Source organism: Taeniopygia guttata, chromosome 5 (genome assembly GCF_048771995.1).
Source record: "Taeniopygia guttata chromosome 5, bTaeGut7.mat, whole genome shotgun sequence".
NCBI lineage: Eukaryota > Metazoa > Chordata > Aves > Passeriformes > Estrildidae > Taeniopygia > Taeniopygia guttata.
Genome location: NC_133030.1, coordinates 23,276,551 through 23,303,995, shown reverse-complemented (window position 1 = coordinate 23,303,995; position 27,445 = coordinate 23,276,551). Strand labels below are relative to the sequence as shown.

At 36.2% G+C, this 27,445-nt stretch overlaps 1 protein-coding gene across 8 annotated transcripts in view; it reads left to right on the top strand.

Moving 5' to 3' along the window:
• Positions 1 to 25,962, top strand: part of LRRC4C (leucine rich repeat containing 4C) — a 481,162-nt gene extending 455,200 nt beyond the window's left edge. For 5 of the 8 annotated variants that reach the window (XM_030274118.4, XM_012574250.5, XM_030274120.4 and 2 more), the window contains one exon: positions 20,643 to 25,962. In XM_030274118.4, coding sequence (XP_030129978.1) covers positions 20,685 to 22,601 — 1,917 coding nt within the window. In that variant the 5' untranslated portion in view covers positions 20,643 to 20,684 and the 3' untranslated portion in view covers positions 22,602 to 25,962. Of the gene's footprint in view, positions 1 to 19,493; positions 19,560 to 20,642 lie in introns of all 8 variants that reach the window. The other 3 variants (XM_041716325.2, XM_041716322.2, XM_072929875.1) reach the window with 2 other exon arrangements.
• The last annotated feature ends 1,483 nt before the right edge of the window (positions 25,963 to 27,445 follow it).

Genomic DNA, 27,445 nt, shown 5'->3' with positions numbered 1-27,445 from the left:
AAAGAACATATATTTGCCAATTCAACAAGAGACATTAGAAGGAGGTTTTGAATAATTCTGGGGACTGGAATATAATTCTCTCATGTTTGTGTCTGGCCCAACACAGACACCACTAATTAAGGGAATGCTCTTTTGGTTCACTGTGCTTCATTTCAGTGAAGGCAAAATCTTGGGTCCTGATTTAAAAATAGGTATTGCAGACATTCCACAGAGGAAAGCTCGTTGAAATGTCTCCTTGGGTACATGCAGTTCCCTGCATTTGTGCTTAGTAGTAGAGCATAATTGGATTTCAAATTAATGGATCACATGACTATCCTCAAACAAGGCTAGGGTGAGTCAGTGGGCAAGTGAGTTAATTTCCTCTTTTGAGATCTCAATTCCAGTCCCCATCTCTTTTTACATATGAAATATATATGTTTGATATGTTTATATATTCACCTCTCAGCTAACAACAGAATAGACAGTCAGCTGGGCTAACATCTTTGGCAGGATGAAACAGCACTTGTAAATGTCATGATTTGTCTGGAAGCCCAAGCCACAAACAAGTATCTGAAGAACTGGTCTCAGCAGCTTTAAGGCATGATTATTCTATGAAATAGAAAATGGTAACGAAGACACTCATCTTCCCATTTCATTACCTCTCCCCAGAAGCGATTCAGTTTCATTTGCATGGCACAATATTCAGGTTGTTGAATCCTAGTCTCTCAGGACTGCCTCAAAGGACTGGTAATGGTTTCAGATCCTCTGCATAAACATCCACTGCATATTATAATTCTGCACTTTCTCCATTCCATAGTTTTTTTCTTATTTCTATCTGGACTACACACATTAATAAAAGGGGTGAATGACCCTAAATTAGGGATAGAGGACATCACAAGATAGCTCTCTTTCTAGCTTAGAAATAGATAATATGTGTATTACTCAACTGAACCAAACAGAAAAAGACTTTTAAAACTCCAGGAAAATTGCTACGAACAATGTAAACAAGTTGCAAAGAGTAGCTGTGGTTCAGATCCTCAAAATTAGGTAGATACCTTGCTCCTATTTTAGGAATTAAAGGTTTGATTATCATGAAGCATGCTGGCTTCAGTCCTTTAAATCTCTGTGTATTTGTGCTTATCTCTAAATGACTCACAAGAAAATATATATGAGGGAAAGAGGATCTGATGTAGCATCTAACAAGCATGAAAAGAATAGAGATCTACAAATTGAACAGGACTGCATTGCTTTTCTTCTTAAACCATATGGAGTGTAATGAACCTCTTGTGAGAAGTATTTTTCTAAATATTTTACTGGGGTCAGTATTTCCTCCTCAGAACCTAACTAAAATTTTTTATTTAGATGGTGGTTGGGAGTTATCTTGTAGGATGGATAAAACTCTCTCGTAAAGTCTGTAGAAATTAAATTCTTTAGATTTTTATCCCCAGGCTCTGCAAAAAGTATTTTCAGGCTTTTGAATAGTTTATTATCATCAAAACCACTGTGTACATTTCATGGCATTGCATAACAGGCTATTGTTCAGTAAGTTCTGTTGGCAGTAGTTTTGGATGAGGGGAAAAGATTAAGTAAAATAAAAAAAATAAAAATACGACAACTTATTAAGAAGATGCTTTCTAATTTTTTTTTCTCACAAGTCCTATGTTTTTTTGCATTTACCTATTTACCACTTAAGTTATATCAAATGGTCAAAGGACTAATTGATGATAAATAAATTATTCTATTTCATTTATAATTACAAAAGAGTATGTTTCATGTTTAGTTTGCTGATGTGCAACCTTTTCAGTTGGTTTTTCACACCACATGAGTCAGTGGCACTAATGAGCCAGATATGGTGGTAGTAATTAGCAGAAATGAGCTTCTTGATTCCTCCCCCCCCCCCCCCCCCGTGATTTCTTTGTTGATTTTTTTTTTTAATCTGACCCTTTATTGAGAAAGACTCTATTACTCTATGATCTTGAGTCAGGAAGCTCCTCTGCTGAGTTTCAAGATCAAATCAGTTTTAGCTCAGACTGACTAATGACCCCAACAGCATATTTTAGCAGCAGGGTATAAATTTATAATCCTCAGTATTGCAGGACAAAAGTTCTGCTAAAAGTGCTACAGCAATTGCCCCATTAGCTGTGGCACAGGACGCAGTTTCTTTCAACTAAGAGTTGCAAATAATGATAAATGTCACATACACCACCCAGCTTTACTGTGAATGAACAAGGGGCAGGGTAAAAAAATCCCTACACTGCTTACAAAAGCCAAGTTTGAATTCTGTTTTCTGTAACAGGTTTAAGATTAACTTGTGAAGACTGATCTTTCAGATACATCAGGTATCTGATACTACATCTGATACTAGGCAAGGAAATATAGGGGGGAAGAGTACCTGAAAGACTGATTTGTTTGGACAGATGCTACTTTCATTTCCAGCAAAAATAGAGTTCTACCCTATGAAGTGAGCATGATTTTTTTCCCCCATACCAACATTTTGAGTGATATTGTAAAGTATATCAACATTGCACTTTTAAATGCATTTTGGACAATAAACTACAGGTGTTAAACTACAGAATAATTTTTGAAGTTCATTCTCTTGGCAAAGATTCTTTGCATTTCCAGATTTTGCAGCCAGCTGCTTGAAGTAAAAAAAAAATAGTAGCTCATACTTGTGAGAAAGAAAAGAATCAGCATCAAAGATTATGGGTACTTTTTCCTAATACAGTCTTGATAATTTTATACATTTTTTTCCTCTAACTTAACTGAAGTGCTGGGTGTCCTCACTAAGATCAAACATTCAAAATAATGAAAGGCTGTTACCTTCACCAGTTAACTTAACTCTTGTTTAAGGTAAATCTGTAACTTTAAACAGAAAGGTGATATTGCTTCATATTGCATAAGAGAATGTGATACTGTTAAGGGGTATGACAATTGCCTGAAGGGCTAACTGGGAAACAGCAGTCATAGAAACATTCCAACTTTTCTTCTGAAGTCCTCTTAATCACTTCACTGGTCAGTGGCACATGAATTATCCTTGAGTGAGGTGACTGGGCAAATAGGGGAGATGAAGTGATTAGTTTAGTTTCTGCAGTTCAAAACAGCTGATTATTTAGTACCAGTTGATGAAAGTATATCTAAGGTGGATTTAATATTATTGTGAAAACAGCATTGTTTACACTAAAAAAGAAAGCTTGAACTTGGGACTTTTGATTATTTTGCCATGGCTTTGGCAAGTCATAATTCATCTGAAGAGAAGTCAAAATTGAATTTAAATTTAAGTACTTATAATCTAAACCTTTTAATGTTTCCATTCCAGCAGAGAGACTCCCATGCATATCAAACATTGAATTCCTCATAGCCATCATCCACATCTGCTAGGAACCTCCTCTTGTTTATTCCTTGTGACAGAAATCCAATTGTCATTGCAAAGGACAGAGACAGAAATTGTTGTAGAGGATCTTTGTGACCCTGATGTTGATTAAGTGGAAACATTTTGAGAAATACTGAATTAAATATAATTCCCATGAGAATATAACTAATTACCAGACACATACTAAAAAACTAATCTTCATTCTTGCTTATTAACAGTGAACAAAGAGAGATGGTATCCTTTGTTGTTATTGTTGCTTTTCTTAAATGTATGTACTTTGGCCTGCAGTTACTTGAACCAGCACTTGGACAAAAATGTTGGATCAGGAGTTTGAGAAACTATTTAAATGGATGCAGTGAGACAGAGCCTGTGCCAGTGAAGCTGCACTGATTTATACAAGCTGTGGATCTGGCCTATGAATTTTATTTTTGACAGTAACCACTATTATAGCACAGTCAGGATTTTTTACAGGCATTCTTCATGACATAGAGCACTGGCTCAGCATCCATAACTAATTTGGTGTTGAATGAAGTGATCGCTATACACTGGATTGATATTGAAACTTCCCATTGAGAGAACATTCCAAAAATAGCAAAATTCAGCATGTGTTCAGAAAAAAAGAACCTTTTACCAGAAGCATAAGAAGTCAGGTCATTTTAGTTGTAGTATGAAGTATGGATCTTTGAATTTTATTCATACTTTTGATGATCATGCCACTGTATAATGGGCAGAATGGCATGGCCAAGAATCATTGGATTGCAAATGGTATTGGTCATTATTCTTTTCAGTCTGAAAGGAAGGTGAAGCAAAGCCCAGTTCAAAATTCTTGAACCAGCAGTCTGAAAATCAGAATTTCACAATGACAGCAGTAGCTCTGTAGCAACAGCTCAACTTCCAGATATACTGTCTGCTGTTTTTGCATTATCTGTTTGTATTGTTCAGCCATGACTAATAAAATTCCTCTCATTTCCTACTATGTTATTATTTTGCCTTTTAGTAAAAATTGGGAGATAAAGAATAATATCAAAGAGCAATTGAATATAGTCTAGTAAGTGCATTTCTCACTCTTAAGTACGGCTTGTTAAATTTCATTTTGAGAAATGAAGCTGTATTTTGTAAAAATGTGAGGGATCCTGGTGAGAAGAAAATTACCCCAAACCATTAAAAGAAAAAAAATATTTTTGCTGCTATATAATTTTAAACTTACTTAGCAATGTGTACTACACTTAAAGAAAAAAAGAAATTGCTGACAACTTGGACACCAGACTACAGGTAAATTAAATTTTAAAATAGTGATTTAGTATTCTTTAAGAAGGAGAAATGAATTTTGTCAGTTCTTAGAAGACCCTTAATTAAACTGAAAGGTGCCTTACTATGCTACTTTAATACACTAAGTAGGAACTATTGAGCTGTTTTGTTGACTTCAGTATACTGAAGTCTTGCTAGGCTGCTTTGTGTAACTGCAGAAAACGTTCCTTCTTTAAACAGCTGTAAAGTATTATGAAAATATTTCAATATGGCTTTTCTCTCTTCTTGTGGTTACATGTAAAGTGGACTTTAAATCCCAGTATCTGTCACTGAAAATTAATTTGTTACCTGTTTTAGTAAGAAATGTTGCTCAGGGCAGTCTGGAGAGCAGATACTGAATGTTAATAGATCCCACCAAATTATGGTTACTCTCTGAGGAAGAGTTAAGATAATTCATGGCTGTTTCCCAAGTTATCTCTTACACCCTGTCTCACTCAGGACAAATGCCAGGGGAAAGACACTTTCTGGAACATGCTTCTGTAAATAGTGATAGAAAGATTGTCAGTGTGCTCAGCTTACTTTTAGCTAAAGGATGTAGGGTACCAGTCTCTTCCCATTGGGTACCTAGCTTTGAATCTCTCCTAAAAAGGATCCATTACATCTGCTGAACAAAATGGAAGGTTACAAGAAGCTATTTTGTCAAATTTGTAAAAGCAGATTGTTCTTCCAATCTAATTCTACAGCAGTGTTCTAGTGCTGTTCTGACAGAAAGAACTGTTCTTTAACATTATAGAGGTGAATGAGAAATCCACTCCACTTGGAGTCAAATCCTTTTCCAAATATGTATTTTCCAAAATGCTAGGAGAGTTTACCCTAATTGCTTTATATCAGATTTGAGCATAGATATATAGCCCACTTTTCTAATATTTTCCTTTGATTTCAGTTGAAGACAGCAGCCTTCCATATTTCTTGATATAACATGGTAAACTATAAAAAACCTGCTATGAGTCTGTCCAGAAATACTTAGATTTCAGTGGGAAATAAAGTAAGATAGATAGATAGATAGATAGATAGATAGATAGATAGATAGATGGACGTTGTTTTTCAGTGAAGGATTTAAAACACAGGGAAACATCTAGATAAAAGTTAATATATAACTCTAAGCTCTTGCCATCTATTAGTCCATGTAAAAACCTCTTAAATGTCATGTACACCAGACAACATTGTCAAGGAGGAGATAAGAACCTCTCTTTTCCTTGATGTGGATTGTGTCTTCTGTTTTTATTTCATAATTTTGATTACAACCCTATAATTTATTGCAATAAGGAACAAAAAAGAGAAAAAGAAAGGAAATACCTCATTTTTCAGAAAAAAAGAAAGTTTATTTCTTGAGAATTAAAGCAAGGTCCATTCTTAAGGTATGATTTAGTAATTTTTTTTCAGCATTCTGCAATCAGAATTCTTTATTTCATGGTTCGTCTGCCTTCTTTCATTTTAAAGCCACTTTCTCACATTCTATTAGTGCATGCCCTTGTAAAAAGCCCCTATCCAGCTTTCTTGTATGCCCCATTTAGGTATTGGAAGGCTGCTCTAAGGTCTCACATGAAAGCTTATTTTTCAAGAATGGATAAGTCTAGTTTAGAGGGTACCAAAGATCGCAACTTTCAAGTGCAATAAAAATCATCTGGCTTCATTGACTTGAATGAAACAACTCCAGTTTATCCCATCTGGGGAATTGGACTAAGTTCAGACAATTTCCTAGAATTACAGAGAAAAATGTTGCCTTCACTCTACTGAAAAGGGAAAAAATTATAAAGAGCAACCACAGGAAAGTGTTATGTATATCACTTTCTTTTTCCTATATAATTTTTTTCCATCATTCCCTCCCAGCTAGTCATAGCTTAGATTTAGATCTATGGCTGCAGTGTTAGAGGAAATTCTTAAATCCGTGCATGTTCCTTATCTCTGATACACAGCAGCTGTCCTGTCTTCCATGAAATCCTTCTGATTTTATGAGATTTAGATCCCAGTTCAGAAATCAAGTCTAGTAAAGGAAGTCTCTGTGCTTCTATGTGAAGAATGTGAGAAAGAACTCTCTGAAATCTTTGCTGATTCTAGTTGCTGTGATTACATTTTGTCACTTTTTGAGCTTTCTTAAGTACTGAACATATGAACAGCAATATGAAGAAAGAAACTTAGGTGCTTTTCTGAAGATGCTTGAACCCAAGTTTTAAAACCTTTCTTACAGATCAAAGGCAGACAATGACAGAAAATTACGTGCTAATAGCTGCCATTAGGCATTCTTGCACAAGTGGACACATCTAGAAATAGGCAAAGAACTATACTTGCTTATAGGCAGATAGCAAAATCCACTCTTTTAATTAATTGTGTTAATTAAACACAGTTAATTGTGTCATCTTCCACTCTAAAAAGTCCACTATCCGATTCAGGTCTGCAAGTCATCACTGTGTTGGGGATATAAATGCTCTGTATCAATGATATTTAAATGCCAATTAACAATTATATTTATCATTGCTTTTAGTAGCCCACAACTACATGGAACTGGTGCGAAATACTCTGGTGGGAGAGTGTCTGATGATGCCAAAAGTCTTCAGATACTTCACAGGAGGACTACATCATCCATGTGTATTATAAGTGCTTACATGGATAAATAAGTGCCTGCTAATGACACCGAAGAAATATTTCATGTCCTTGTCGTCATGCATCTTTCTGGAGTAGGAAGAATACACAAGAATCCAACAAATAATTTTGAGCCAAAGAGAACTAGATACATTAGCATTTTTGTCCTTCAACTGTATTTTTTATATGCTCAGGCTAGAGGAATAGTTAGAATTCAAAAATTCAGGAAGTACTTTCTTGATAGAAAACAAACAACTGGTTTTTTAAAAAAATAGTGTTGAGGTATCTTTAGATGTATTAGGTATAGCTATGGATTTAGAAATGCCTGAGTTTGAATGAAAACTTTACTGGCTATGTTGTGTTTTATCATCTTTAACTATTGACCAGATGATGTGTTGCCTATAGTAAGTCTATATCTTTCAATGAACAGAATGAAAAAAATAACCTAAATTCAGTACTTGGGTTTTATCAGTAATGTTCTCCTTTTCTGGAAGCTATTTGTTACCATAAGGTATGACAGCTGCTTTAAATCAGCTGCATTAATATATTGACATTTTAAAATATTGTATTACTGTTTTTTTTAATAGCCAATTTTTATATACAGGAACTCTTTTTTAGCTGTCTCAGTTACTATTTTTTTCTTTTTATGTTCTCTGACAGTTTTAATTAAATGAAAATTACATTTTCATATCCCTGAAAACTATCCTAAAAGAATGTCATCAAAGCCCTAGTGCTTACATCAGCAATAATCTGCAATTGACACTATATAAAAAATTCGTATTGAATTTGTTGACTTATATTATTTGTTGACTTATATATCTTATTGAATTATATTGACTCCATGCAGCATGGAGTCCTGACTCCACTAAAACCAAATGCAAAACTCCCTTTGGTTTCTGTATAAGTAAATTTTTACCTATGATTGTTTCTCATTGAACTAGTTAAAAATGCAAGTGTGTGATGAGCTCATGTACATAGAATACTGTATCAGCATTTAAGAGTTTGAACAGCTGAACAAGCAGGCAGCACTGCTGATACTGGGCACTAGAACCTGTTGGTATCTTGAAGCAGATATACAGCACCATAGTGAAAATTATTATCTGCTTAAGTATTACAAGCTAGCTTTCCTGGATCTGATATGACTTTCACATTGGTGTAATAATATTTTGAATTTGGCCAGTGATTTTGACAAGCAGGTTATAAGGAGCCTGTATAGAGAAGATATTCCATTAAATAAAGGTGTACTCATCAATTTTAAAACCATGTCTATGTGAATGAAAAGTAATCTATTATTTTTCTCTATAAGACTTCCTGTAGTATGAAGTTCCAGAGAGATAACATCTATTCTATCTTTATAATTTATGATTCTTGCATTTATAGATTGTCTGGACAAAAATAGAATAGCTCATATAATTTGCCACTTTTTCTCACAAATTCCTTTAAAGCCTTGGATTTTCACCAAACTTCATTCAAAGCTCTCTTTGTTAATCATAACTTGCTAGGCAGATCTAAGTTATCAGTTCTTGAATCAGTTGACATTCTGAAGAGATATGCACTATGTCTTGGATACATCAAGAAAATTGGGATGGATGAGACAGGTTTTTGCTAGTGTCATATTTCAGCACATATAGAAACACAATGCTCCAATATTAAGTTATTCCAGAATTAATTTAACATTTGAATAAAATTAAAACTTGTTAAAATAAAAAGATATAATTATTCTATTTTGCCATGTTAAAGTGGTTTATACAGTTATAAAACTGGACCTAATTCTGTCTCATTATTTTTGCTTCTAGTTCCTGACTGAGCTAAGCTAGCTAAAGGATGTTTATTCCTTGTTAAAGTAAAATCCAAATGTGTGACCCTGTGATTATGCTTTATACAATAATATTTGGGAGTTAATGAACTAATTATTGTAATCTAGAAATTGAAACTTTAGTAATTAGTCACTTCAGAGTGAAACTGTTTTTGAAACATCATCTTTAAACAGTACTGTAATACATGAAATAACATGAGTCCTTTACAAGGGCAGAAACATGTGTTTGTTAGAAAAGAATTTACATTTAAGAGAGTATAGCTAATGAAAATGAGATTTGTAGAGTTTATCTCAGTCTGACCTCATGCAGGGAAGGTCACGGGGCAGATTACCTTGAATGCCATCACACAGCACGCATAGGACAACCAGGGGATTAGGCCCAGCCAGGATGGTCAGGATGGGTTTAGGAAAAGCAGGTCTTGCTTCACTAACCTGATCTCCTTCTGTGACAAGGTGGCCAACTTAGTGGGTGTGAGAAGAGCTGTGGATGTTTCCTCCTGGAATTTAGTGAAGCATTTGGTGCTGTCTTCCATAGCATATTCCCAGCTTCCCATGGTGTGGACAGGTGAACACTTCATTGGGTAAAAACCTGGCTGGGTAGCTGGGCATGGAGAGTGGTCCTGAATGGAGTGAAACCCAGTTGGTCTTCCCTTTCCTTCTTCAGCTACTGATGCTGGTTCTCTGAAGGTGAACTGTTGTTCATTTCCAAGGGCTTTACATTTCCTCAGTTGGAGGGCTCCAAATTATAATGAATGTCACGTTTTCCCAGTTATACAATCCTATGGAAGGAATTTTCTTTCAGCTTTTATCATTGTAGTAATTTTATCATTATCATTGTTGGAAGGATTGCACTGTGTCTCAAGTGATCCAGACTGATGTCTGTACTTTGTTGTCTGGGTAGAAGAGACATTCAATGAGTTTCAAGTAGAAGTAGCATTATAAATTGCAGTTTCAAACTCCCAAAGTATTTCTTCAGATTTGCCATCTATAGCGTCAACAACTTGCAGCAGATACTTAATAATACATGTATTGCATCTGGCCAGTGTGATGTGTGAAACTCACATTTGCAAAGTGTCTCATATACACATCCTAAATTTTGGTCACTGATTTAATCCATTATTGCCTCAGTTTCTTCAGCTGTAAACAAGAATAATAATACCTGTCTTTTTCCCAGAGGCCTTGTGAAGGTGTGTTTATGTTTGACAGCTAATTATGGCAATCCAGTGAGTGATGAATTGACGCCAAAAACTCCCATTGTGTGCAAAGGGCCCTGGGGTCACTATAGTCATGTAATTCCCAATAACAGTACTCTCAGGTCAAAGTTTGTTGTTCAGATCCAGGAAAATACTTGTAAGTAGTTGTTATAGTCCTCCTGAGACATCACATAGTTTCACTCTTAATTTTATTTTACTAGCTGCCTTCTAAATTGAATTGAAACATTCTCCCACTTGTGATATTTAAAGGTGTACAAATGCTGTGCACAAGAGAACCTGTGACCTGTTCATTGCCCAGCAGTGATAGAGCTGGTAATAATGTGCTTGCTATTCTGGCTGTACTGCACTTTGGTAACACCTAGGGTTTAATTGAAATACACCCTGACATTGGTTTTGTTCATGAAGCATAGAATGGACATAATTACTATGAATCTACTGAGGGATATTATGGCAAAATGTCATATTACTAATTTTGGCTCCTCACTCTCTTTGGGAAAAAAAAAAAAAAACAAAAACCACAGATTTCAGTAAAAAACAATGTACTGCATTTTCATAGAAGTCCTAAAACAAGTAATTTTCCAAAAAATTAACTTCTTATATTTCTCTGTACCTATTTTTTCTTTCACAACACTATCACAGTAGGATAATTGCATTGCCCCTAACAGTTTCATATTCCTTCATAATTAAATAAACAGCTTGTAAATTGCAGACCACAAAGTGCCTGTGTTCCACTCTTACCTTAAGGGGTTTCCATAGTTACAAGGACAGGAAGCTTAACCATCATTTGCCAGACTCAAGGCTATTTGCAGCCTTAACTTTTTAACTCATGTCTCTTTTTCTCTTTGTTGCTTTGTTTATTAACAGAATGAGGGAGTAATTTGGACTCAGTTAGCCACTACAAATGCAATGATGCAAAATGGACTCTAGTGTTTTAAGTGTGTTGTTAGCTGGGTATGTTTTTCCCAGAAGGTATTTTGAAATAATACATATTAACAATACAGCCTATGGTTATCAAGGTTACAAAATACCTACCAAGCACTTCTCCAACTCAGCATCAAATAATTTAGCACTTAAAAAAGGAAAACAGGAAAACACTGTTCTTGACACATCATCATGGCATAGATGTATTTAGGCAGATACCTATTTTAAATTATACTGCAAAAAAAGCAGTGATGCAGGTTTTCCATGGCTGCTTTCATATAAATTTCTTTCATCCCTCAGTCTCCTCTGTTTTACATAATACAAAATGCATTTGGAAAAACTGCAGTTATTATTGTACAAATTCAATCTTTTCATGCCACTGAAATGGACAATTCTCTGATTTGCTAATATCAAAGTCATCTTCAAATCTTTTAAAATTACTTTGGCTTTTACCAGGGTATCTCTGTTGCCAAACTGTAGAGAAGTATACAAAACTGCTACTGCATTGCATGTTCATCAAACTAAAATGTTTTTGTCTTCTTGTCTATGTTATATGCTGAGATCCAGAGCTCAGCAAGGCTCAGAGAATGATGTGTATGGGTGACAAGATTATGCAGCATTAGCACATTCAGTAGGCAGGTGCAAATATTGTAATTTAGGAAATTATGTTTTGGACTTAAAAAAATAGATTCCAATTTTCTAAGGTTAGGATGAAACTTTCTTAAGTGCAGGTATATACTTTGTTTTTTGTTTGTTTGTTTGTTTCTCTTCATTATACTGGCTACATTTGTATGTGCATTCTTAGGTTGTTTTGACCTGACATTTCCTACATCTCTTTATCATCTGTGAGTAGCGAGAAAATTCTGAAAGTAATCAGGGCTAATACCTTGGATTCCATGAGCCTTGCACATTTTCGCCTTTCCATTTTTGAAAAGACACAAACGTTAATATTTCATAAACTAATAGATTTTTACCTACCAGTTTGAAATGTTCTAGTAGATTTTTAGAGAGGATGTTAGTTTACAATTTAATTTTTCCATGTATAAAAATTGATAATATTCTACCGGACCAAAACTAGTTTGTTTGTAATAAAGTATCACTGTACTATGTCTAAATAGATGTTCGATCACTCCTCAAACCAAAAAATACTATAGTATTTAAAAAATGAACCCAGTATGACAGGACTAAAACCTGCGCTGTTTTGGACCAGTGCTTTAGAACAGCATATAGTTTTTATTAAGGGTTGTTTTGGTGCTAATTTTGTTGTGGTTTTCAGATGCCTTCCTAGCATGGAAGGCATGATTTTAGTTTGATAATGAGTGATTTTAGTTTGATAATGAATGAAAAAAAGAATCAAGGAAGCATAGTTATAGAAATAGTGTGGTTTAATTATTTGTCACTGAAATATTTCTGTCATAAGAGAAGGAAATCTTGAAGGTGCTTGTATGACTTCCTCTTATATCATGGTTGGCACATGAGGTGCTGTGATAGCCTTCTGTAATTAAGAGAATTTTATTATCAGGCTATTGTAAAATTTCTACTGTTCAGTTGCCTGTTTTCCCCTACATAAATATCTGCTCAGAAGGAGATATGAGATGAAACAAACAACTAAATGACAGAGAAAATGTATTTAATCAACTGAATTAGTGAAGCAAAATGGAACTTCAGTAACCCAGGGGGATCACTGATGAGGTAGAAAACCTTTTTACCTTTATGTAATTGGTTTGAATCAAGCCCAAGTCAATACAGAACAAAAGTTCCTAATGTCTATACGGGGTCTCAAGAAAATGAATCCAAATTAACTTTGAAAAGAGACTAGCTAAACTACATTACATCCTTTTATGGACACTCTTAATTGAAGTTACAGTGGCCTTGATTTAATTTAGCTTAAATTAAATTCTAAATAAGAATGTCCACACTAAGATTTAATGCAATAGAATTAACCCACTTAAAAGTTAATTCCAATTAAAATTTTAGAATGTTTTTGAGTGCGCTAGAACCAAGCTGTATTGTGGTGGCTTTTATGAAAGAATTTTGGCTCATTGTGAATAGTTCATAGATTGCTCCTATTCATACCACTTTGAACAGTCTGAATGGAGAAGTTAGGATTGTTTTGTCCTCATCACCCTTGGAGTGACTCCTTGGAGTGACATCCAGGGAGAGGACAACAAAGAAGTAATATAATTCCTCTTAAGATATATTCCTCTAAAGAAATATTAATTGCTTATCATTTGATCTTTTCTATGATTTTCCTGTGAAATTAGTTTTATTGAGGATATAAACTGTAAATTATGCTTAAGAGTAAAATTATATTTATAAATAAAGAGAAATATCAGACTTATTGAGATTCAAACACTGTGAAATATCTTAATTTCTAGCTAAAATGCAACTACTTTTGCTTGGACCAATGTGCACCCAAATTCTCATTTTTAAAAGGTTAATTTCATCTTCATTTCTTTACCTGATGTTAAAGAGAAAATTTTAAACCTTAGGAAGAAATGAGAGAGGAAACATGGAGTCATGCTGGAAAATGAGGTGGGTGAAATAAAGGCTGTTTTCTGTATAACAAAATGAAAGACAAGAAGAAAAAGGCAGACTGGGTCAAATTCACCCTTGATTGAACTCCCCTGAAATCAATGGTGATTCAGGAGGATTGAATGTGTCCAATCATATTTAGGTCTTTCAGATCAGTGTCTTACTGATTCAGTTGAGTCTTAAAAGACTTGCAGGAGAGAACTGGGAAGTATCTATGGTACAGCAATATCCACACTGCCTCCTACACTTAAATGCTTCAAGGGGCCACAGAACTGTGTCCCAGAGCAAAGCAGTGAAACATGCAAAGAGGAGAATAATTTGCATTGTGAGTGTTTTGATTTGTCTGTTCTCATGAGTAATCAGTTTGTGTTGCAGGGCTGTCTATCTAGCCTGCTTTGGCCTCCACTGTATTTAACTAAAAATAAAATAAAATACAAATAGATAAAAACTGCTGGGTTTTGAAACCTCACAGGATTTTATACATTATTACAATGGCTCCCTTAACTGTTGTTGAGGCTTTTAAACTCCTATAGCAGTGAAAAGGGAAAACAGATTTTTAACAATGTAGATAAAGTTACCCAATTCTATAGTCATAGACATGGGGTTTCATTGCAAACCAATCTGTTCTAAAAAAAGCCAAGTACCTCTGACAGGAGTCAATCCATGAAGAAATAAAAAATAAGATTAGGAAAAGGAAGATATGAGATCTACCATAAATAATTTCACTGATTTTGCATGATGATGCGTTGTATTTGTCTGCATAGCATGTGTTCCTTTGTTAGTGACAAAGGCACCCCATGGAAAACGGGAATGGTGTCATTGTACTGTGTAGGGGCAGGCAACAGCATGCAAACTGCTTGCACTGCTCTTGAACTGAGAGCTCAAGTCCTTGAGGGTTCAGCCAGGTGGAAAGGTATTTCCAGAGAGAAAAGGGGGGAGGTGAGGTGGGCAGGAGATTATGGTGAGTGAATCCCTGGCAATGTGGTTCCATCGGCCCAACCCTTCACGGCCATATGGGGACACACATGTGAGGCTGCTGGAGCATTTGCAGAGCAGATGTTGGTAGAGCATTTCTGACCCCGGTGGACCTCCCTGCCCACAGTTCAGTCTCTATTCTGGGACAAAGGCTAACCCTTGTGCATTTCAGTGCTTTGTGGAGCTAAAGCATATTGTGTATGTGTCTCTACACTGAAATTCCCTTGGCTGCTTCTGCTGCCATTGCTGCCAAAAGGGGATCAGTCTCAGGCCCTTGGAGCATTCAGAGTTCCTGAAAAGAGAGTCAAAAGAGTTACTTCTGCATAAGGTCATCCTGGGATTTGGACATATTTTTACTGCTGTACTTCAAGCTCTGTTCCATACAGAAATTATTTTCAGTTCTCTGGTGCTGATGCTACCGGAAGAGACTTCCCAGCATAATTAGCTGCTTGACGCACCTAGCTCCTCTTCACATGTTTGGAAATCTGCTGTTTAATTTGCGACTGTAGAGTGGCTTGTTCTCTGAAAAAATGCAGATATCATTGCAAAGGGTTTTTCTCTCAGAAAACCTCTTTAAAAGGGTGTGAGGTACAGCATACATAACTGTGCTATATAGAGTGAAGCAAAGGTGCATTTTCTGAATGCATCCACATATTTGTCAACTTGGAAAAAAATTTAAAAAGTGATTTGAATGCTTCTCATCCTGAAATTTTCTGGGAAAGGCTGAGCAAGAGATATTGTGATTTAAGAATTCTTCATCTGAGACTTAACTGTAATGTATTTGTGATGACGTAATTTTACTGTGATAGTTTAAACACCTGATACTTGATAAATTCTGTCTATATTTTCAATGCAGCACATATAACATCACATCTCAATTTTTTTCATGGCAATGGTATAGCATAAACCAAAGTGTGCTAGATCATACTGTGTCTTAAACCGTATATTGGGATAAAGTCATGGCCTTTGCACTGCACAGCGCTGCTGCTGAGACAGTTATTCATAGACCCAGACAAGACAGAAAGCAATGCATGAGTTGCCAACAGCAACTAAACTGCCAGTGATCCAGCTAAGGGTCACTGGAGCTTGGGGAAATATCTTTGCCACCTGCCATACCTCATTAGGCAGATCTTTGGAAATGGCGTGGAAGTTCTCTTTTGTTATCAAAGACCCCCATTACAGGAAAATCCTTCAGTAATCAGTGGGAGCACAGTCACTTTCTCCTGGTAGTGTAGCAAAGGGAGAACAAAGCAGATCAGACCCAAGACCTAATTACAAAAAAAGGGTAAAAAAAAAGGAGGTAGAAGACACCTCTGCATACACATTTGGCAAAGTTACATTCAGTTGGGTAACTATGGTATCCTTCAGGCTGTCCCTAAGGAAAGTTGTACTGTGCATAGCTGCAGAGGTAGATTAGCTCTGTCATTCTGTGCTTCATCTTCTGCACTGGATCTTAAGAGGGCACTGCTTTTAGCTCAGAGGAAAATGTGTAGGACACCGAGAGTAACAGAGAGTCAGATAAGCTATAGAGAGGAGAACATGCGTATCAAAAATCAAGTTCCAAAAAATACTTTTATTATTTCTGCACAAATGGAAAACCAAAGTAACAGCTCTCCATATACGTCTGGGAAAGTCTCCATGGCCGTAAAGAGAATATACATTACTGTGCTAAAAAACAGATTATATATGCTGTGGTAATTAGAGCAGTGCCACAGACAGTCTTAAGGCCATGTTTGGAAACACATTTGGTAATTGTATGTGTCTGGGGTACCGACTGTGCAGTAAGGAAATTCATTACATTTTAAACTAAATTTTTAGTCTATACAGCAGAGGGCACTAGTGATATTGAATTGACTGTAGAGTTGCTATTTTGGTACTAGAAAAATGAAAAAAAAAAACTTAGAAGACAAAGAGGTGTCAACAAAGACTAAAGAAGCTGGTTGATGGTCTGTATTCCATGTGTGGGCTTGTAAAGCTAAACCTTCAGGTGTCTCTAGCAGAAATAGGAATTGAATAGCAAATTACTCTAGTACAGAGCTCCAGATGGATCTTTATGTAAAGCCCATTAAAATATTTCTATAACACCCTTCAAGGCTTTAAATTAATTTTCCACTGTGATTTTGTGCTGGCTAATTTTTTTTCCAGGGTATTTCCGAGATATTTATGATTTAAAATTGCCCTGATATGAAATACCTGCACCAAGACTTCCTGAATATTTAAACTCTGAGCTCTGGAAAGCAACCAGTATAAAAGAAAGGATCTTTTTACTCATTCTTCCAGCCACCGGGAATTGTACTGCTGTATTTCAGCCTCATGCAAACCTCAGTAGCTTGAGGTACGGACTAGCCGTGTAATGTCCGGTACATTTTCTGCTGGTCATAGTCACTTCTTGGGTCATCATCTCCCCTGTACTTTAGCAGCACCAAGTCCACTTAATATGGTCTTCTCCTGAAAATTTTGCTTCCTGCATTACCAAAGAACAGGGGGAAAAGTCAACTAATATAAGTTAGTCCGAAGTTAAATCAAATGGTGGCTGCAAAAGCTAAGATTTGCTCTCACTGCCTCCTAGAAAATGGTGCAGAGGGATGGCAATATAGATATTCTGTACTTATATATTAAGCAAGATACAGCTTAGGCACAAAAAGATAAAACATACCAATACATGTGAAAACATATCTAGAACTTCGTATTCACATATCACAAAACGGTGATACTGTCTTCAAAATTATAGACTTAGAGAAGCTGTCAATTAGTCAGTAACCAAACTTGTGTTTGAAGTGTGCACAGATTTGAATTTTACAGAAACCTGACGGTATCAGATTTCCCTGGAGGTCCTTGATAGATGGTTGTTCTGAGGCATATGTTTGATTGAGACATCCCTACCACAGGACTAGGGAGAACAGTAAATGTGAAAGCCACAGGCAATTTTGGCCTTCAGTTCAAGGAAAAAGCTGTTCTATGTGAATGATTCATTGTTTCAGTCAATAACCAAAAATAGGAAGGATATAGGGAATTTATCTTAAGAAGATAAAAGCATTTCTTTCAAAAATCTTTTTGCAACTGAGACATGGAAACATTTTGCTTTGGGTTTGACAGCATTTACTGATCAGTCTCGTAACTTATTTGTTGTAATGATGTACTCAAGTAATATGATTTTTTTTCCCCCATGGAGCACATGTGTAGTAATAAAAAGGAAAGATTTTCTGGGTGATGAACTAGGTAAAGGAAATGCTGGGAGATACCCTCAGGTTCAACTAACTGGAACAAGAGGAAAGTGCCTTGGAGTACTTGCAGCATGGCTTGGGATCATCAGCTCCATGGAGGCTAGAAAAGAGCAGCTGAAGGGACTTGGTGCATACACAGCCTGATGCTGAGGGTGCTTGCCCTCCCATGGCCTTTCTTATTTCTCTGTGCTTTTTTGTTCTACAAATGTTGTAGTTTTCCCGGTCCTTCGGGGAATCCACGGTACATAAATGAGACCAGACAGTCACAATAAGAGAGATAGAGAAACTCTATGAATCCTACAAAGCAGGCCTTTAGTACTGAATTGGTCTAAGATTCCTGTGCCTCTGTAAGCCCCATGTGCTGCCTGTGCCTCACCAGCCTTGTACACAAGGATAACTGGCAGCTCTGAAGGCAGACATAGCAGGCAGAGTTCTCACCCCAGTTTCAGTGAAGACAAAAATATTGCACCAGTACAATGTTAAAATAATTAGTTTGTTGTGTCTATTTTATTACTTGTTAATGGAATTCATTATTCAGTCCAAGTCCTTAGGGTATAAGTTTTAGAAGAATTTTGAAAATGAGAAAGGAAAAACAAATTACTGCACAAAAAAAATTTAAAAATTAAAAAAGGGCGACAAAAATGTGAATACAATTGCATTAACTATCACATATGATGGCTAATTACTATTCAGCAGCAAAATTCATGGATCATAGGTCTTAGCTAAGAACTCTAAAATTTATTTTAGGCTCTAATACAAATTCTTTTGACCTGAAAAAAAAAATGATGGGTTTTTCTTCATAACTGTGTAAGAAAGATGGGAACTATGGCCTTTTCACCTGCTTTTTGAATGTAGTTGCAGTTGGACTTTTGCCAAGTGAACTTGAATTTTAGTGGTCAGAGTGTTTCTCCATACATCCTGTTCAGCACCTCTGAAGAGATAAACGACCTTGTGAGCCTGCAGTGAAAAGGAAGGTGTGTAGAGCAGTGACCCCTCATCCAGTCTAGTACATTATCCTAAACCCATGAAGCTGATGTTCAGGAGTACAGGCGTTGGCAGAGGGAAGGGATGGAGAGATGGGAGCAGTAACATCTAACACTACAGCCACAGGGTTCTCCAGAGCCATGGGACAGAAGTGTAAGCTGCAGAGAGAGAAGTTAAATGACTTGCTCAAGGTTGCAAAACACATTAGTTTCATGAATCTTTCATAACAAGAATGATGTTTTATAAATAGCACATATAGAGAGATCAAACATACAGATACAGCCCAGACTTTCCAGTTCCCTTCACAGTTTTTTAACCATTATATTGGCTTTCTCTGCAGTAAATTATTAAAAATGAGATGAGAACACTCGCTACCTCTGAACCCTTATAACAGGCTTTTTAAAAATGCAGAAATGAGTTCTCAAAAACACATTGTCTGAATATATAATTAGAAAAAAAAAGTGTTTCATTAAATGAATTGATGTGGCATGAAAGTTAATATATTTTCCTGGTTTGGTGGGGCTTTTGTGGTGGTTTTTTTTTTTTTTGGGAGAAGGTTTGTTTTTGATTTTTTTTTTTTTTTTAAGAAAGGTCTCTATTTTTTACAAAAATGAATTAATTTGGAGCCTGGAATGGAAAACTGCTGCCTTAAGGTATTTTGTTTTCCTGAATATATATGTACTATCCATCTGGGTGCTCTGGGTTATAAATATGTTTAAGCTTGCTGTAATTTATAAGACTTCACTTTTGGCTGATTTATAAGAAATTTCATTAATCTCGGCAACAGAGGAATCTTGAACTGAGCAGCAGATTGAAAATGAACCAAAGGCTGGGGACTATAAAAACTGCCACACATGAATCAGTACTGAAGTTCTTAAAATGGTAATGATCATTTGTAGTTTGAAGGTCTTTTTTCCATTTGCAGTAAGAATTTTTTGGGAGTTTTTTCAAGGTGTCAATGAAACTGCCAGTCCTGCAGCTACATGGATATTTTTCAGCATTTAAATAAATACCTGTTCTCATTTCTGTGTTCGGTATACATTTGCTAATGAGTGTTTCTCTGCTGCTGGTGCCAAACAAAAGAATTGAAGAGGACATATCCATTAAATTGGATAATGCTCAGTATGCTTCTTTATTTTAATTTTTTTTTAATTCTTATATGCAAGACCTTGCCCTGTCATCTACATGACACTCAGTTTTAGAGACTTACTTCTAGTTAAACTTTGATTCAAGAATCATTTGTGCATAGACAAAGATTTTTACCCATACCAGCCAGGAGTGTCCATTTACTTTTCATATTATCTGTTGTCTTGTCTTGTAACATGTAAAAAAAGTTAACACCTTGAATACTCTGATAATTCCTATCTTAGTAAATTCCTGTGTTACTAACTTTTGCTTTTTGAGATGCTGGTCCTTTCTTTCAACTCTCCCCTGATTTACATTTCTCTTAGGCATTCATTGTGACTGAACTTCTTATCTGCCATCCACCTACGTACATTGTACATTGGAATGTGCATGAAAACTACTGTATGGCTATTTCTTATCTCATTGCCAGATGTAGCTGATATACATATCTCTACAGAAGAAAAATATTAGAAATTCTATACCTGTTCTCACTATTGAATTTCAAGAAATTGGTAGAGTTGACTGAAAGGACTTGAGAAGCCTTTGTTAAGAGAACACATTTATTTGAGATTAATTTAATGTTCTCCTTCTCCTTTCTTCCTTTCTTTCAGACGATTCAAACTCCAGAAGGACCAACACCAAATAAATTATGAATGTTGAACAAGATGACCTTACATCCACAGCAGATAATGATAGGTCCTAGGTTTAACAGGGCCCTATTTGACCCCCTGCTTGTGGTGCTGTTGGCTCTTCAGCTTCTTGTGGTAGCTGGTCTAGTGAGGGCTCAAACTTGCCCTTCTGTCTGCTCCTGCAGCAACCAGTTCAGTAAAGTGATTTGTGTACGGAAAAATCTTAGAGACGTGCCAGACGGCATCTCCACCAACACCCGGCTACTCAATCTCCATGAGAACCAGATTCAAATCATTAAAGTTAATAGCTTCAAGCATCTGAGGCACCTAGAAATCCTGCAGCTCAGCAGGAATCACATCAGAACAATTGAAATAGGGGCTTTCAATGGTCTGGCCAATCTCAACACTTTGGAACTCTTTGACAATCGTCTGACCACTATCCCAAATGGGGCTTTTGTATACCTATCAAAACTGAAGGAACTGTGGTTGAGAAACAACCCCATTGAGAGCATCCCTTCTTATGCTTTTAACAGAATCCCTTCTCTCCGGAGGTTGGATTTGGGGGAACTGAAAAGGCTTTCATACATCTCAGAAGGTGCCTTTGAAGGTCTGTCCAACTTGAGGTATTTGAACCTTGCCATGTGCAATCTTCGAGAGATTCCTAACCTTACTCCGCTTGTAAAACTGGATGAGTTAGATCTTTCTGGGAATCACCTGACTGCCATCCGGCCAGGTTCTTTCCAAGGGTTAATGCATCTTCAGAAATTGTGGATGATACAGTCCCAGATTCAAGTGATAGAAAGGAATGCTTTTGATAACCTTCAGTCACTTGTAGAGATCAACCTGGCACACAACAATCTAACACTACTGCCTCATGACCTGTTCACACCACTCCGCCTAGAAAGGATCCACTTGCATCACAATCCTTGGAACTGCAACTGTGATATCCTTTGGCTCAGCTGGTGGATTAAAGACAAGGCACCCTCCAACACTGCATGCTGTGCCCGTTGCCACACTCCCCCCAGTTTAAAAGGAAGGTACATTGGTGAGCTGGACCTGAATTACTTCACATGTTATGCTCCAGTCATAGTGGAGCCACCAGCAGACCTCAACGTCACAGAAGGCATGGCTGCAGAGATGAAATGCCGGGCATCGACCTCCCTGACCTCCGTATCTTGGATTACTCCAAATGGATCTGTCATGACGCATGGGGCATACAGAGTTCGGATTGCTGTGCTCAGTGATGGCACATTAAATTTTACCAAGGTAACTGTGCAAGACACAGGTTTGTACACATGCATGGTGAGTAACTCTGTTGGGAATACCACGGCTTCTGCCACACTGAATGTGACTGCCCTGGATAACCCTGGTTACACGTACTTTTCAACCGTCACGGTAGAGACTGTGGAACCTTCTCAGGATGAGGCACAGACCACAGAGCAGGTTGGGCCCACACCAGTTACCAACTGGGAAACCATTAACATGACAACCTCACTCACTCCACAGAGCACAAGATCAACAGAAAAAACATTCACCATTCCTGTGACGGACGCAAACAACGGGATCCCAGGAATAGATGAGGTTATGAAGACTACCAAAATCATAATTGGTTGTTTTGTGGCTATCACTCTCATGGCTGCTGTGATGCTGGTAATTTTCTACAAAATGAGGAAACAGCATCACCGGCAGAACCACCATGCTCCAACACGGACTGTAGAGATCATTAATGTGGATGATGAGCTTACAGGTGACACACCCATAGAGAGTCATTTGCCCATGCCAGCAATAGAGCATGAGCACTTAAATCACTATAACTCTTATAAATCTCCTTTCAACCACACAACAACAGTTAACACAATAAATTCAATACACAGTTCAGTGCATGAACCGTTATTGATCCGAATGAACTCGAAAGACAATGTTCAAGAGACTCAAATCTAAGACATTTATGACATTAAGGGGTGGGGTGGGGGGACAACAAAAGATGGTTTATAAAACAAATGACACAAATGACTGGGCTAAATCTACTGTTTCAAAAGTGTCTTTACAAAGAAAAAGAAATTTATTTATTAAAAATTCTATTGTGATCTAAAGCAGACAAAATTATGTGTATTCCTCAGAACCTGTTTTTGCTGCAATTATTTACCCTCCTCGTTCCCGTTTTCCTGCCCAACCTACCCTGACTCCCATTTGCCATATTTTTCATAGGAGATCTTGATTCCCTAAAAGAACTGATCTAGAAAATTTTGTAAGAATTCTGTTACACTTTGGGAATTTTTATGGTGAATTCTAGTGGTGAGATTCGGTCTATTTTGTCACTTTCTCTTTTTTCTTTTGTTTTCTCATGCCCTTTTTGAAATTATTCAACAGAGAATGGAGTAATAGCAGTAACTTTGCAAGTGAGAAAAACAAGTAAACCTTTTTTTTCTCCATGTAATGATTTGCTCTGTATTTACCGAAAGCACCATTCTGTGAAAAAAATGGAAAAAAAAGTAAAAAAAAAAAAATCAAACCAAAAATTAATTTACTTGTGAAAGCCTATAAAACCCATGATCTTTTAAGCAATTCTAGAACCAGAATTTGTAGTTCAAACACTAAACTAAGATTATAAATAAAATATTGGTTTTTTTTCTGTACTTGGATATAGCTCATTCTTAGTGGGGCGTTAAACATCAAAAGTTTGTTAAAATCCTTATGATAATCTGCTCTGATGGTCCAAAACACAATCACCTTAAAGAGAATAATTAAACCATTTTGGATCATTACTGAAGGATATCACAATTTTCATTTTACTTTATGGAAATAACATACTTGCAAACAAGGGTGTTTGATTTCTAATGCAAGACTGAGATCATTCCTTCTAACGGTGTTTGCAATTATTTCTATTATATCATAAGATGCTTTTCACAATGCCAGAAAAGTTTTGCAAGGAACTTCAGTTGTCTCTGAATTTATTAGACAAAACTGAAAACTTTTTTCTGTTTTTTTATTATTTAAAACTGTCAATAAGAAAATTCATCTTTATATCAAAGCTAGTGGTTTCCAGTTCAGTTGTTCTGGGACTTCTAGGCACAAATATGAAAGAAGATTAGCCATTATAATACCTGTAATAAGAGCTGTATCCCTATGTGCAAAATCAAATCAACATGCTCTTCATGGAGTAAATCAAAGGAAGAAATCTGAGGATTTGGGTTTAAAGAAGAGAAAGAACAAAGTCAGACAAATCAGAGGATATTTTAAGTTACTGTAATTTACATGACAATTAGACTCCCTGTAGAGTACCCAGTTTCCTTTAAATTAAACTCAGACTCATGTACCAGTGGGAAATGCACACCCTTTGCCTTTCTGTTTATATATGTTCTCTGGATTTAGCTTATTGGTATAGGACTGGTGTATAGTGTCCTTGCTGAAAGCTAAAAGGAAGGTTTTCCACAAGAAAACCCACTTCAAGACATTGTGTTTTTCCAAGCAGAAGTTCTGCCAAATTAAACTTTATGCATTAGCAGCTGAACAGAAGCAAATTAGGAAAAAAAGGAATCTTATATATGATTTCTGAATGTCTTTTCACCTGTTTTCTTTCTTAACCACCCTTACTGAGGGTTTATAGGGCCTTGTGCCAGGTTAATAAAATTCTTAGCAAAATCTGTTTGGATCTTTCTAGTATGGAACAGCATGCAGGATGAAGACCCCACTGAAAAATATATTTCTATTCTGTAAGTTTAAGATGGAATTCTGATAGGTTGAGGAGGTAAACATCTGCTGTTGGATGCGAATTCTTAAGGTTGCAAGTGAATGTTGTAGTACTGATTTAAAGAGGACACAGTGGAGATAGGTGACAGTGAATCACACCCTGCAAGGAGTCTGATAAGTATAATACCGAATGAAACCCGAAGTTCTATAACAATCTCTAAGAAGCATTTGGCAAGGTATTATCCTTTGATGTGCTACATGAAAAATAATATCTACTCAAAGGGAATTTTAATAGAGGGCAAATATGGACCTGAATGTAAAATATTGCAGCTGTGATTCTTAAGTTTGCCTATTTCTTCCAAGTGCAATCGAGTATTTAATTTATGATTTCTTTTAAGCATTGTGATAGATTCTGTACAAAACTACTACAGTTACACATTTCTATGTGTTCTTTGTCCACTTGGCTAGGAACAGTCTGTGCAATACTAATCTGAAAATTGAAAAAAATTGCATTCAGGGAACCTAAATCTGGCCTATTTAAATCTGTAATTAATGGGTTTATGTTAACAAATTATGGCTACTCTAACCAGTATTTGTGAAAGCAGTTATGGTCGACATGGTTTTATAAACACATAGTATTTTACTAACCCCTAAAGTAGGTGAGTATGAGACCTGTAAGAAAACAGGTATAGTTATTGTCAAATACAATGCTGGATCAGTGACAATCTTTGATCCTTTTTGCAGTAATACAAAATACTATTTTAAGCAATATATTCATTCTTACTGAGTGTTAATCCAGCTTTATTGGCTAATCAAAAAACCAGATATTCCTGCTTGCTCATAATAAGCATAAAGGAAAAGCATTGGGGTGTGTTTGGTTGGGTAAGTATATATCTGTTACATGTCAGTCATATTAATTATGATTTTCCCATTATGTTCCCTATCCTTCTTGGAACCACAGATATTATTTCTGATTCCTTCCTACTTCTACAAAATACTCACTACTTTTGCAGGTGAATTAAATACCAGAGTTAGAAAAGATCACAGTTTAAATTATGAACTGAGCTCTGTAATAAAGTGGAGTGCCATGCTATCTTGTTTTGATGCTCAAATCACATGCCAGTGCCTGCTGTTACTGCTCCAGAGACAACAACGTTAAGAAAGAAGCCTCTGTCTCCTTTATGACAGAGCATAACTGACAGAAAGTTCTAATGACATTTCTCTTGCAGGTGACCACATTGTGTGTGATGTAAAGCAATTGTGCAAAAAAACCCCTGTGTTCTTGATTATGATCTGTTGCTTTCTAGTGGGCTCATGAGAAATGATGAATTATTCTTCAGTTCATTTGATGGAATTTGAAGATATTTATCTGCTGACCTGTACAAACAGAAATTGTAAATCATTTTCTTTCTGGAATTTTCATCAAGTCTTGCAAATCTTGCCATATGCAGAAATATCACGTGTAAAAGCAAACCACGTCAGTTCCATTCAATTCATCATAGAAGATGGACATTTTATTTTCCTTCCAAAAGGGCGAAATGTATGAAAAATAATAGATTAATTGTATTTTTGCTAAAATATTCTAACACATTAAAAATTATATTTAATTGTTTCAAGATTCCCTGTCCCCACTGACACAGGTCGATCACAGAATTAGAGAAAAGACAAGTAAAGTAATATTGTACTTTGTTATACCAGCTTCATAGTCTTATGAAAATGTTTCATAGCAGCTGTTACAAGTTTTTATATGTCAGGTATGGCCATTAGTGTAGTCTTTACAATGAGAGGCGTGGAAAATCTCTTCAACTTTTTCACCCCTCTCTAAGGGTTATACCACATTTTTACATGACCTAAATACATAATTTTTGAAATTCTCACTGTTTTTTCTTTTTTTTTAAGTCCAGGAGGTGAAGGTCTAAGGAATATTAGGAGCTACCTTGCAATTTCAAACCAAAAGAAATAAATGAAGAAATAAGTTATCCTTATCTTCTAGATATAATAAAACAGTTAGGCTTTAGTGCTTGGGTTTATGTTTTTCTTAGCAGAACAATTTAATTTACCTTTTTCTCATTTGTGCAGGTGTTGCCAAGAAAAATCTCATTTCTAAAATTTGATCTGCAGTTAATCCAAAGGTGGTAGTGGACAATTTATTACAGAGATGACATATATATTAGTATTATAAAAAACTAACATATGGAGCCACCACTATTAACATACAGCAGAGGTTGAACACTAGGGGATGGGCTTGGGGAAATTCTGGGAAAGCTACCAGGTAAATCTGCAATTCCTGTTGGCCCTGCAACCTCACTTACGGTGGTGCCCTGTGAGAATACTATGGTTGTGTCTACTTTGTGGATGGAAGAGTACAGCAGGGCAGAAGAGATTTGGGTTGGGAATAACTTCATCGACTGCTCCCCACTTAAGAGCATAGATGCAGCAGTAATCAGCATAACGGCTAATAGGTCAGGTCCAGATATGCAGTGTATTATTACAAATGAGAAAAACTTTTTTTTATTTGTTTACTACATTTAATTACGAGTTGATTGTAAGGCTTACACTAAACAATGGAAAACTTGAAGAATAAAAAAAAGTCACAGATTTACAGTGTATGTTTTACACAAATGGCAAAATCATGCTTTGAAAAAATATGAATATTGGTTTGATTCTAGGGTAGATTTTTCAGTATTAACTCTATTAAGGCAGTCTCAAGCTGTGTCAAGGGAAATATAGGTTGGATATTAGGAAGACATTTTTTACAGAAAGAGTGATAAAGTTCTGGAATGGTCTGCCCTGGGAGGGGATGGAGTCACCATCCCTGGATGTGTTTAAGAAAAGACTGGATGTGGCACTGAGTGCCATGGCTTAGTTGAGGTGTTAGGGCATGGGTTGGACTCAATGATCTCCATCTCTTACTACCTAGTTATTGTGTGAATTCTGTGAAGACAAATGAGATCTATACTTTAATAGTTATGTGCTATTTATTTCACTAAGAATAAACCATGATTTTGTTAGGTGAGAAATGTGCAAGGAAATATTTAGTTTAATTTTTCTTGGTTTTACTCCTTGCTCTCATGTTTATAATATACACCCAGATT